This window comes from Danio aesculapii, chromosome 17, assembly GCF_903798145.1.
Source record: "Danio aesculapii chromosome 17, fDanAes4.1, whole genome shotgun sequence".
Lineage (NCBI taxonomy): Eukaryota > Metazoa > Chordata > Actinopteri > Cypriniformes > Danionidae > Danio > Danio aesculapii.
The window spans coordinates 6,185,227-6,198,325 of NC_079451.1; the positions used below are offsets into that span (position 1 = coordinate 6,185,227).

At 37.7% G+C, this 13,099-nt stretch overlaps 1 protein-coding gene across 4 annotated transcripts in view; it reads right to left on the reverse strand.

The window, feature by feature from the left end:
* dtnbb (dystrobrevin, beta b) overlaps positions 1 to 9,771 on the reverse strand; it is an 81,159-nt gene extending 71,388 nt beyond the window's left edge. For all 4 annotated transcript variants that reach the window (XM_056477571.1, XM_056477570.1, XM_056477572.1 and 1 more), the window contains exons 1-4: positions 9,538 to 9,771; positions 3,911 to 3,963; positions 1,028 to 1,095; positions 40 to 120 (exon numbers count right to left, since the gene is read on the reverse strand). In XM_056477571.1, coding sequence (XP_056333546.1) covers positions 40 to 120; positions 1,028 to 1,094 — 148 coding nt within the window. In that variant the 5' untranslated portion in view covers position 1,095; positions 3,911 to 3,963; positions 9,538 to 9,771. The remainder of the gene's footprint in view (positions 1 to 39; positions 121 to 1,027; positions 1,096 to 3,910; positions 3,964 to 9,537) is intronic.
* Between the last annotated feature and the right edge of the window lie 3,328 nt (positions 9,772 to 13,099).

Sequence of the window (13,099 nt, forward strand, 5' to 3'; positions counted from 1 at the left end):
ACAAGAGGATTCAGTGACACATTCAAATGAAAGACTTACGGTTGCAGCGTTTCTGGACAAATCGTAGCTTACATGCTGTCCTGTACGTTGAGAGGCGAATGACATCAAAGTTTTGAGCCCCTGGGTAAAATTACATGCATCAGTTTTGTCATTTTCACACACAAAATTCAAATGTTGACATTATTTTATTGACTCTTATGTTGTTTCCATTATATACGACTTTCTTCCTCCATGGTATAGAAAAAGAGACATTTTGAAAAATGTCATAGCTGCTCTTTTGCACACCAATATGGTGATAGCTACCTGTTAAAGCCCCTGTGCAATCAAAATAAAGTTTTTTAGATGTTGGTATCAATACACTTAAGTCTTAAGGATATCTACAACTGAGTGTGCTCCAAAACAGTGGCTAAATTCTCGTTCAGAAGATATAAAAATCCAAAGCTTGAAGTTTGTCACTTCCGCCTAAATGGATAATTCTTTTTTACGTCATACTTCTGTTTTTTATCAATTCTTTTGACCAATCAAATGCTTTTTAATATCTGACATGGCCCACTCCTTAAAGACACCTGGGATGCAACGATTAACCAATCTCACTATTAACCACTCTTTAATTCATTTATTCATTCATTCATTCATTCATTTTCTTTTTCGGCTTAGTCCCTTTATCAACTGGAGGTGCCACAGCGGAATGAACTGCCAACTCATATAGCACATGTTTTACGCAGCATATGCCCTTCCAGCTGCAACCCATCTCTGGGAAACATCCATACACACTCATTCACACTCATACAAAATTTTCTCAAAATTAGTTTTGCCTTCTAAACAGAGACACTAGTTTGTGCCAGTCTACTGCCCTGTGGCACTGAAGGGCAAATAGCATTCGACAAAGCCTCTCTGTGTGTGCGTGTGCGTGCATGTGTGTGTGTGTGTGTGTGTGTGTGTGTGTGTGTGTGTGTGTGTGTGTGTGTGTGTGTGTGTGTGCGCGCATGCGTGCGTGCATGCGTGCGTGTGTGTGAAAGTAACTCACTCATCTCCATGAAGAGCTGTCTCTTCTCCACCATGGACTTGCTGCTTTTACTTCCCTCTTCAATCATTCTACACAATACAAAACATCCATTTAATAACACAGAAGACAGAATAAGTCAGAACTCACAACAAAAACAAAATTGCAATTCAAATGTGTCTGTAAATATTCATAATTCTCTCATTAAAAAGAATCGATAAAGGAATTGCAATTGCAACCCAACAATCTCGATCTCTGTCTCGATCTCTGTGAGAACCATGTCAAGTTTTCAATTGTATACTGTCTATATAAACATGCATTCACATAGCAGGCTTTAACGATTAGCTAATCGCAATGTTATAGGATTTACCAAGATTTTTCATTATCACAAAGTCGTAATTTATTATTGCGATTTTCAAAAATCATGGTAAATCCTGTAACATTGCAATTAGCTAACTGCTAAAAGCTGCAACGTAAATGCACGTTTATTTAGACAGTATAGACCATTTCAATGTGGTCATTTTATTGGCCCATGAATATTTCCTGCTTGTTATCAAACTAATTCATAAATGTAACAAGAGGCAATTCAATCATAACTTAATGTTAAAACAGCTATCATAATATTATTTATCAATATGTGGCTCTTTTTGGATTCTCGGAAGCTATAGAAATTAAAAATATATAACAGGAAATACATTGAGACCATTGTTATTGTTTACACCCCTCACAATCGTCTATACAACATAAATAACTTTCATTTAAAGTGTGTCCCGCATACTATTGAAATAAGTGCAATTCAACTCCAAATAGCAGTCAAAAAATCATAATTTGATATTTTCATTAACTCAACATAACCATGGATCGCTGTCAGGTGGTTTTCTAAGTATTTTTTTAAGTCAAATGTTCCTAAAAACACACACACAAAACAATTTACATGAAATAATACAAACATAAGTAAACAAATCCATAATGCAGGGGCCCATGTTAATGTTGTTTGTCACAAAATTGCATTAAGCTGCAAATTTGATTTGTTTGTAGCACTGGGCAAAGATTAATCGCAATTAATCGCATCCAAAATAAAAGTATATTTTGACATAATATATGTGTTACATTCCATTTTGTTACATTGATATATATATATATATATATATATATATATATATATATATATATATATATATATATATATATATATATATATATATATATATATATATATATATATATAATTTGTATCATTTACATATATATTTTATATCTAAACATAAATAAACATTTTCTCAAATATACATGCCTGCTTGTGTATTTATATATACATAATAAATATACACAGTACACACACTTAAATTACCTCAAAACTCATCTCAAAGCTTGGTAAAATGCATTAAGTGTGTGTAACAATTATTTTTGAACATTTTCAGCTCATTTTAACAAAACGTTGATAATAACGATAATAACCATGATCATTTTGGTTACTATAATTTATTTTCGAAATTCCTAAATATAAAATGTTCATCACCTCTAGTCTGTTTACATTTTTTGTTTATTTTACCCCTTTTTCAAGAGTTAAGACAAGTCTTTTGTGTCTCCAGAATGTCTCTGTAAAGTTTCAGTATTCTCAGTATCAGTTTCATTATTTATTATACCTTTCTGAACATTGGGATTTTCAAATCTAAATGCACAGTAGCTGTTTTTGTTGCCTGTGGCTTTGATGCAAATGAGCTAGTTCTCCCTGCCTACTGTTCCCACATGTGTGTCAGAGCCACAGAGATCTCTGTATTGTTCTGATGCATCTCACGTAGATAAACAGCACAGTGACAGACAAGAACAAAGCAGATCTCCCTTACTACAGTAAAGCAGGTGACATACCGAATGCACCACTCTGCGCCGCAACACGGCGTGCACATGACAGTTGGAAGTATCACACACCAGACGTGCACATTCGCATGATATCTAAAATGAAACTATTCAGATGGTGATCTGTGGAGCGGCAGAAATATAAGCAGCGTCCTGAGTCATGGCTGGGCGCCAGTGACAGCTTCCGACTTCCAGCACCAGTGTGTGTACCCTGAAAGAAACCTATGTTTAGAAATCTAAAATGCATGGTGCTCCGTGGCGCGACACTGTGCATTGCCAGCAACTTTCCCAATGGTTATTTGACGCATTTGTCGTGGAGTTAATTCAAGCCTTTCTGCACACACACACACACACACACACACACACACACACACACACACACACACACACATGTTTGCACTGTTTTTGAACGGCAATTGTGACAGGATTCACGTTAATATCCACTGCTGTATGGATATCCGGTATGTTAATGTACAAAATAAACCAGATTTAACGTCCACAAACTGGGATTGAAGCGTTTTCTTTTATTATAGCATTGACATGCGGCTGTGGTGATGGATTATCAAGCGATCATACTGTCTTTTTTTTTTACAAACATGCACTGTTTTAAAAATGTTTTAGACTTTTAAAACTCATTCTTGAGGTGCTGCTGATCACAGAGGGCTGAACAGATCTTTTAATCCCAGTTGCTTTGTGCATGTCCTGTCCGGTTGATCTGAGTATACGTGTTAATATGGAGACATGTCAATACGTTGCTGTTAATCAATTCGGTGGATGGGGAAACCGCATTCCTACGTTGCGGTGGGCCTCAAAATGGGAGCGATTTAGATCCTATTTTAACATCAGAAAATAAAAAAAGAGACTTATTGTGTTTCTATCACTCCAATATGACTGTGGGTACACTATACCTACACACAGTTCTGTCTAAACAGCTTACTAAAGATGATTTTCATCATAGGTGCCCTTTAATGAACAGTTAACTTAAAGGTAGAATACGACTCTTGAATAGTTTAAAATTCCACAGGAATCTCTGAACTCTTGATCACTCACCTGTCAGGTTGGCTGAGACTCAGATATGGTGATGAAAAGGAACCAGGAAGCTCCTGTAAGTAAGCAAAAACATTGGGATGTTGACATCTCGGGAAAATACCCTTCCCCCAATCCAAGCCACACACAAATACAAAAACAAAGCGTAGAATAAATCCCCGTTCACAAAAGGGCATCTGAGTTCTCCTGCTGTACACAAGTGCTGATTAAGTATGACAATAGTGTCTGCACAGGCTGCGTCCTGCGAACTAATGAAACAAGAGCCGCTAAGAAGCCACTTAATAGTGACAGGCAGAGAGAACATCACAGAGGAAAAGTTCAGATATTAATGGCTGTAAAGTAGGATATACACAATGATGTAAGTGTAATGAATGTGCAGGGCTCTTGTGTAATTTAGGTCTTACATCACCATAAAGCACTACACCAGCCGTCAACTCACATTTACTCACTACTTACACTAGGGGTAGAGATAATGATAATAAATCTCAGAAACGTCAATCTTTTAATGAAGTGAATGTTCGCTGATTTATTGATCCTTTCCAGGTTACGTTGTTTTGCCAGTAGATGGCGACTAGTTGTGTCATAAGATGCGCTGGAAAGCACCCTATTGTTGAATATTGTTGAATACATTAGTCCACTAATACAGTCCACATGAAGGAGAGAAAACAAGTGAGTGAATTTGGACTGTGTGAGACCAGATGAATGGCTGCTTTTGTATTGCCTTAATGCCTTAATTAACTTAGAATAACAGTTAATTTAACAATAAAATTTATTGATGTTACTACGTATTACATATTGTTATATGTATTACATATTATATATATATGAAGATTTCAGAATCAAAAACCTCTAAGTGCCATCTGAAATTTCCAAAGAAAATGAGCATTATTCTCTGCCTCCTTTGTTTTTGTTGAGTTATTTTACTTTGAAAACTGTGCCATAAATGTGAAATTGCTAAACCTACACACAGAAGCCTGATAAAAATACTCATTTTAGAAGAAAATTTCAAGGTTTTTGCATCTGAACTCTTCATATATATGAGCAATATCGCACGAGTAGCAGTGTGGCTGTATATTGGCACTGGTGGGAGGCATATATTAGTGTCCCACCAGTGACAATATACAGAAACATCGCACTGCTACGAGTATATAATCGTGTATATAAAAAAGAAAATCAAACACTAAAAGCCTCAAAAAACCTTTTGTACGAGGAACTACTTTTTTCTGCCATTCACTCACATCTGCAGCTGACGTTAGAACAGCAGAAACCATTACTAATTCACCAACGTCACATTAGAGCTAGTATTTGAATGATTTTCTAGCGTAATGTCTAAAGTGATGACAAAACAGGTGATTTTGCTGACATTTCAAGATTATAAGGCTGAACGGCATGAAATGTCATTAGTCTACAGAGATTTCCCAGTATTTCTCTGTTGCAATCGGGAAATCACAATATTACTATAGTATAAATACAGCGCTGCAACATACAAAAGAGAGAGATCGACTTAGAAAGTCATTTACCTGTTTAATAATGATTTGATCAGCTGTGGTTTGAAATTACGCTGTTTTTCTTTTAGGGCTTACTTTGCGGTTTCTGTCGCCATCGTGTGTATGAACATCAACCATCTTTGCTCAATAACATGCTAATGGCTGCTGACGCACTGTCTCTCAGAAATTATAAATATTTACAATAGGCACTATCCTTATTAAAAACTGCATAGTTGCAATCTAAACAACGACATTCTCCACTAAAAAGCCTCAAAAGCACATTATGTTGTCCAACAGCAGCAATATTTGTCAAACTGAAGAGTGTCCATACCGCCCTGTATGTGGGAGGAGTAATACACAAGGGTGAAGGATTAAGAGGCTGAACGAGGGCTGTTATTTGCAGAATATTGCATGGTTATCAGCCAATCAGATTCAACAACATATATATATATATATATATATATATATATATATATATATATATATATATTACTGAAATCACATGACTGATTCAGTTTGTACAAAATCTAAATGATTCATTTTTCCTGTGAAGATTTTAGTATTCACCTTATTCTTCCCGTATGAGTCTTTGCAGCCATATGAATCTTTTTGGCTCAAGACTTTCAGTCTCATTCACTTCCATTCACTTTTATATGTTAAAAACAGCTTGTTGTGCTACTTGATGTTGCAAATTGATATTTTCTTATTATATGATTCTGTTTTGGTTGTATAATCATGCAAGCACTTGTTTGTAGAACAACTTGTTTGTTCTGCAGTTTATTATTTCTAGTCATTTCTCCCATAGGAAGCTGAATTGGAAGTTCTAAAACAATCACAAAAACGGGCGCACTTCTGCATTGAAGAATAAGGTCAATAGAGCCTAGTCATAAATGGACCTTAACCCTTGTGGCCGTCCTCTGAATTCGCACTAGTTGTGTAATGCTACTATGACTCTTGGGTACTGTTCAGACCAAAATTGTGCATCAAAAATTTGTAAAATAAGCGAAACCCCTCTGAAAAAGAATGACAACAGTTCTACTACAATCAACGTAGCCGACATAAGCGGCCCCTGTAATTCCACAATACCACAGCGACGAGGCCTGCAATGTCTGTAGACTGCGGTGCACTATGGTATTGAATGAGTTCACTCGAAATGTCTACTCTATGGTTTTAAATACCACTACTAGCCTACTAAGGACCGTCCCCTTAAAGAGCGCCCTGTTAAGAGGGCAATTTTGGAAACAGACATGATCATTTACTCAACTGATTCTTTAATAAACATTTTTCTTTTCATTGTAATGTTGAATCATAGTTATAGACATGAATATATAAATATCTATGAGGTTAAATTAGCTAAATTAGTCTGGTATAGCAATGGATCTATAGAAAGAGTACGAAAAACTGAATTAGTTTGCCAAAACTGACTGAGTTCATAATAGTATCAGTTCAAACACCATCAAAAATTATTCATATCTACTGCCTCAACCTGCTTGGTCTCAAATGTTGTTCAAACTCAAAACAGCAATATATCCCTTGTGCACGGTTCAAATTTACTATCCTTTTGTTATGTTAGGGATGAAAATATGCACTGAAATAAACTGCTGTAAAATTCATTAGATTATTATTTTTTTAATTATTATTTTTTGCATAAATGTAATAATCAACCTCAGTCCTGATCAAAACTACTAAGTTGTTTAGAAAATTACAGGATTTTAACTGTTTAATTGCCAAATTCACAAATGATGTCACTGATTTGGTGAAAAAAAAACCAAAATGTTGTATTTTCAACATAAAAAGTAATTGTGGACTGGATTTTTTAACCTTTTATAACAGTCTTGGACTTGTGAAAGATTAGCAACAATATTGGCTTTGATGCTGTTATACTCTAATAAAATCCCTTTTTTTTGCACAGGCCTATCTAAAGGGTAAATGGCCAACTGATGATCAACAGTAAAATGACAAATTTGACCTCTTCCCAACAGGGAAAACCACCAACAATCAAAATGCATGGTTATATATTGTCATGGTTTGGCAATCAAACAAATGTGGTTATAATGGAATTCCATGGGGCAAAAACAGCCAACCAACAGTAAACAGGGTATATGCGGAAGTATGCTGAAGGACTTTTAATTTGTCAGTAAACTGGGTTAAGCCAAAGTCCCTTTAAGGCAAGTCATTTCACTCAGCGGCCATCTTTGAAACGCTTCTTGGGCAGTATGCTCGGGCTTTCTGCCTGAATGGGGAAACATCAAATTCTCCAAAACTGCTTGCCAAGCTTACCATTGAACTTCATATGTGGAATCACCAATAACATTAAATAACAACTGTCTCTTTAGTTTCATTTCTAAATGTCCAAATCACACTAAATCAGCAGAAACTCACGTCTGGTTCGAGCCCCTCCCCTGGAGTATCGTCAGTCTATAACAATCGATGATTGTTCCTGTACTAGAAGGTGGGATTTATTCACCATTTAGCGATTATTGATTGGCTCCTGTACTGGTAGGCGGGGCTTTATTCACCATATTGACCATTACACTTTTTCCCCCTTTCAAAAAGATACGAGTGATATGTCTTGTGTATTCTATAGTCTTTGGTTAAGCACTTCCGGTGAACTGTATGCCATTTTCGACGCATTTGAGGTCTGTTTTCTTTAAAACCTCCACTGGCTGAGTGATATCCGATATAAAGCTGGTCTCAGATTGTACAAGAAGCACTGCATAAAATTACATTTTTCCCCGCATTGTCTTTAAAATATGAACATTTATTTTATCCCAGTATATTCAATGGAGCTTCTGCGCTAGCCTGCCGATTCTGATGGGCGCGTGCGAGTAAATTCCTTAAAAGGAACCGTATGAAATGTTAAGTCATATTAACCATTCACCGGATGTTTATTAGTATTAATTAATCAAAAACAATGGATCAGAGGCAATGTTCTTGCTAATCTTTCACAGGTCCAAGACTTTGATAAAAGGTTAAAAAAATCCAGTCCACAATTACTTTTTATATTGAAAATACGTCATTTTGTGTGTTTTACATCAAATCATTTATGAATTTGTCAGTTAAAGAGTTAAAATCCTGTAAACAATTTAGTAGCATTGATCAGGACTGAGGTTACTTAACAGATTTTAAAATATATTTGAATATTTTTCAAATATAAAATTGAAAAAAATAATTATCTGATGCATTTTTCCAGCAGTTTAATTCAGTTTTCATCCCTAACATAACAAAAGGGTAGTAAATTTGCCCAGTGTATCATTGAATTCAAAGCATTTTCTTAAAATATATGTGAAAATAAGATTTACCACCTAAATCATTCTGCTAGCTGAAACACTGTAAAAGTTAATGACCACATTAACACTCAAAATCACCCCAGAGGGGATGAAAACATTCCCAACTGTACATAAGGGTTAATCTGATATGTCGGCCATGTTTGACTTTTTCATACCTTTATATTACAGAACTAGTTGTACTGGTAACTATGCTGAATTTAGCCAGCGAATTATTAAACAAATGAGTCCACTAATGAACTGTTTTCCACACACTAAAACACTAATTCACTCTCAGTCAAATAATGACAATAAAGCAGCGAAAGACACTCCAATGAACCAAACAATATAGGCTAATTCAGTGCGTGTAAGTGGGAAAAGATTCATTCACTGAAAAAGACTCGCTCAAAAGCACCGACTCGTTCACAAACGAAACACCACTAGAAAGCATTATGTCATTCCTGCCCGTTAAAGACACTGCTGACGTTATGACTTCTGGCTTCAAAATCGCTCGGTTCGTTTTGCTAGTCTAATCGCATCTTGCGGTGCTACTACTGAGGGAACATAAGGCCTATTTAATAAGACAAGTAACATACCGCACCTCTATATAATGACTCGCGCTTTGACGTGAATCAGCGTGAGGAATTTCTCGCGTAGATTTAACAAATATAACCGACGTGTTTAAATGACAACATCAAACATTAATACACACGGCCATATTATCATCATATAATCCAACTCCCGCTTTTACGTTAAATAAATAATATGTTACACGGCGCATAAACACAGTCAGATTCACATTTTGAGGGGACATAATTTGGCAGTGGTGTGTGTGTTGAGTTTGAATGTAAAAATCATTATTATGGGATGATCTTACCAGCAGGAGGAAATCACGCAGGTCGCGCGACCATCATCAGCATCTGATGAGAGCGATCATCGGTCTCGCGCTCGATTCCTGGAGCATCAGCATCATCATCACTATCATCATCATGGTTCACTTTTTTAATACACACCGACAATTTTCGACTCGGTAATCCGCAGTTTGTTCGCGCTGCGCTCCTCCATCGTCAGATTGTAGTGCTGTGGTTCGCGCTCGTGTTGTGGAACTGCAGTGGAGGCTCTGAGCATCACAGACAGCAGAGGACAGCAGAGGCTCCATCCTGCATCACTGCACGCTGATCATCTTCATTATTATTATTAGGCAGCAGGGCTAGAGTTAGATTTTGTGTCATAAATGATGGCTTAAATAGGGTGAGTAAATGCTCATACTGTAGCCTATGAATGATTATTGTGGCTAAGGGCTCAAAAAGATGATTTTATATATATAAAAAGCTTATGTTATACAGAACAGAATAAAAGTCTCTTACAGACGCACAAATTGTATGCAAACTTATTTTATAAAAACAGTTAACTTAATATTTTAATATAAATATAAAAATATTCTTAAAATATGAATAGTATGTTAGTATAATAAAATATGAATATTTTATATGTTATTAGAATTAGTAAGATTGTATTAATATTTAAATAACATTATATTTTATAATAACATTATATTTTAAAACTGTGAAAACTGTTATAAATAATTAGGCTGCAAAAATTCCCGTTTTTTTATATGCAATGCAATTATTTTTTTCAGCAGACAAACATGTTTATGTTAACAAATTCCTTTCCTGAATGTATATTAGATATGGAGAAATATACAAGCATATTTAAAAAAAAATTGACATGAAAATATTTTTTTATAATGTATTATATATTGACATATTGTAGAAAATTTATAAAAAATATTTGATATATTAAAGGCGTCACAGTGGCACAGTGGGTAGCATGATCGCCTCACAGCAAGAAGGTTGCTGGTTCGAGCCTCGGCTGGGTCAGTTGGTGTTTCTGTGTGGAGTTTGATTGTTCCCCCCGTGTTCGCGTGGGTTTCCTCCAGGTGCTCCAGTTTCCCCCACAGTCCAAAGACATGCGGTACAGGTGAATTGGGTAAGCTAAATTGTCCGTAGTGTATGAGTGTGAATGAGTTTGTATGGATGTATCCCAGCGATGGGTTGCAGCTGGAAGGGCATTCACTGCGTAAACCATATAAATTGGATAAGTTGGAGGTTAACTTCGCTGTGGTGACTAAGCCGAAATGAAAATGAATGAATATTGATTAATATATGATTTGTATTTATATATTATCTATGATTTCTACTCAAAAACATGACTGTAAAAAATATAGAAATTGTTCAAACAAACAAACAAACAAATATATAAATAAAAAAAGAAAATGTGTTTTTCAGCATCCTAAAGCATTTTCAAAATGTCATTGTTTTTTTAATATCAATGTCAAATGTCATCTCTGAGTCAAAGCAGACCTCAATGCATTATGAGGTTTAATTAAAATGTGTTAAATATACTGTATACTACAGGTAACAAAGGCTGAAGTGTCCAGTATTGTGAATATTTTAGCAGCATGACCCATGAAACCTACAATATACAGTGCTTAGCATATAAGTACACACCTCACAAATCTAGCTTTTCAATTTATATTTTTAATAGGAAGCTATACACTATTATTTTTGTGCATATGCATTAGATTAGTCAGTGTTGAGGCCAAATCTGGAGCTTATCTAACCAAATAACTTACGATAATGTTCCAAAAACTAGTACACCCAAATTTATATGTTATAGAAAAAAAATTAAATACAAAATTTAAAAAAAAAGGAAAAGATTTTAGAATAATTTAGTTAAAGGAGGGATCCCGAGGTGTTCCCAGGCCAGCCAAGAGACATAGTCCCTCCAGCGTGTCCTGGGTCTTCCCCGAGGCCTTCTTCCGGTGGGACATGCCTGGAACACATCCCTAGGTAGGCGTCCAGGAGGCATCCGAAACAGATGCCCGAGCCACCTCAACTGACTTCTCTCGATGTGGAGGAGCAGCGGCTCTACTCCGAGCTCCTCCCGAGTGTCAGAGCTCCTCACCCTATCCATAAGAGTGTGCCCTGCCACCCTTCGAAGGAAACTCATTTCGGTCTCTTATATCCGAGATCTTGTCCTTTCGATCATGACCCAAAGCTCATGACCATAGGTGAGAGTAGGAACATGGATTGACCGTTAAATCGAGAGCTTTGCCTTTCAGTTCAGCTTCTTCTTCACCACAATGGACCAGTACAATGAACTGCATTATTGCTGGCGCTGCACCAATCTGCCTGTCAATCTCATGTTCCATCCTTCCCTCACTCATGAACAAAACCCAGACATACTTAAACTCCTCCACCTGGGGTAAGGACTTTCCTCCAACCTGGAGATGGCAAACCACCTTTTTCCGATGGAGCACCATGGCCTCGGACTTGGAGGTGCTGATTCTCATCCCAGCCACGTCACACTCGGCAGCAAACCGCCCCAGTGCATGCTGAAGGTCCATGTGCGATGAAGCCAACAGAACAACATCATCTGCGAATAACAAAGATGAAATCCTGTGGTCCCCGAACCGGACCCCATCCAGCCCAAGGCTGGGCCTTGAAATTCCGTCCATAAAAATTGTGAATAGGATTGGTGACAAGGGGCAGCCCTGATGGAGTCCAACATGCACTGGAAACAAATCTGACTTATTGCCGGTAATGCGAACCAGACTCCTACTCTGTTCATACAGGGACAAGACGGCCCTCAACAGATCGCCTCTGACCCCATACTCCCCGAGCACCCTCCACAGAATGCCACGAGGGACATGATCGAATGCCTTCTCCAAGTCCACACATGTGGATGGTTCGGCATACTCACATGAACCCTTGAGCACCCTGGTGAGGGTATAGAGCTGGTCCAGTGTACCATGGCCCGGACGAAAACCACATTGTTCCTCCTGGATCCTAGGTTCAACCATTGGCCGGATCCTCCTCTCCAGTACCCTGGCATAGACTCTCCCCGGGAGGTTGAAGAGTGTGATCCCCTACAGTTATAGCACACCCTCCGGTCCCCCTTCTTAAAAATGGGAACCACCACCCCAGTTGCCCAGTCCAGAGGTACTGTCCCCCCTCCATGCAATGTTGTTAAGACGTGTCAGCCACGACAGCCCCACAACATCCAGAGACCTAAGATACATAGGGTGAATCTCATCCACCCCTGCTGCTTTGCCACTGTGGAGCTTGCAAACTACCTCAGTGACCTCAGCTTGGGTGATGGGTGAGTCCACCCCTGCATCCCCAGTCTCTGCTTCCTCAATGAAAGACATGTCAGTGGGGTTAAGGAGATCCTCAAAGTATTCCTTCCACCACCCGACCACATACCAAGTCGAGGTCAACAGCTCCCCACTTCTGCTGTAAACAGCGTCGATGTGGAGCTGCTTTCCCCTCCTGAGGCGCCGGACAGTTTGCCAGAATCTCTTTGGGGCCGACTGATAGTCTTCCTCCATGGTCTCCCCGAACTCTTCCCAGGCCCGAGTTTTTGCTTCCCCAACC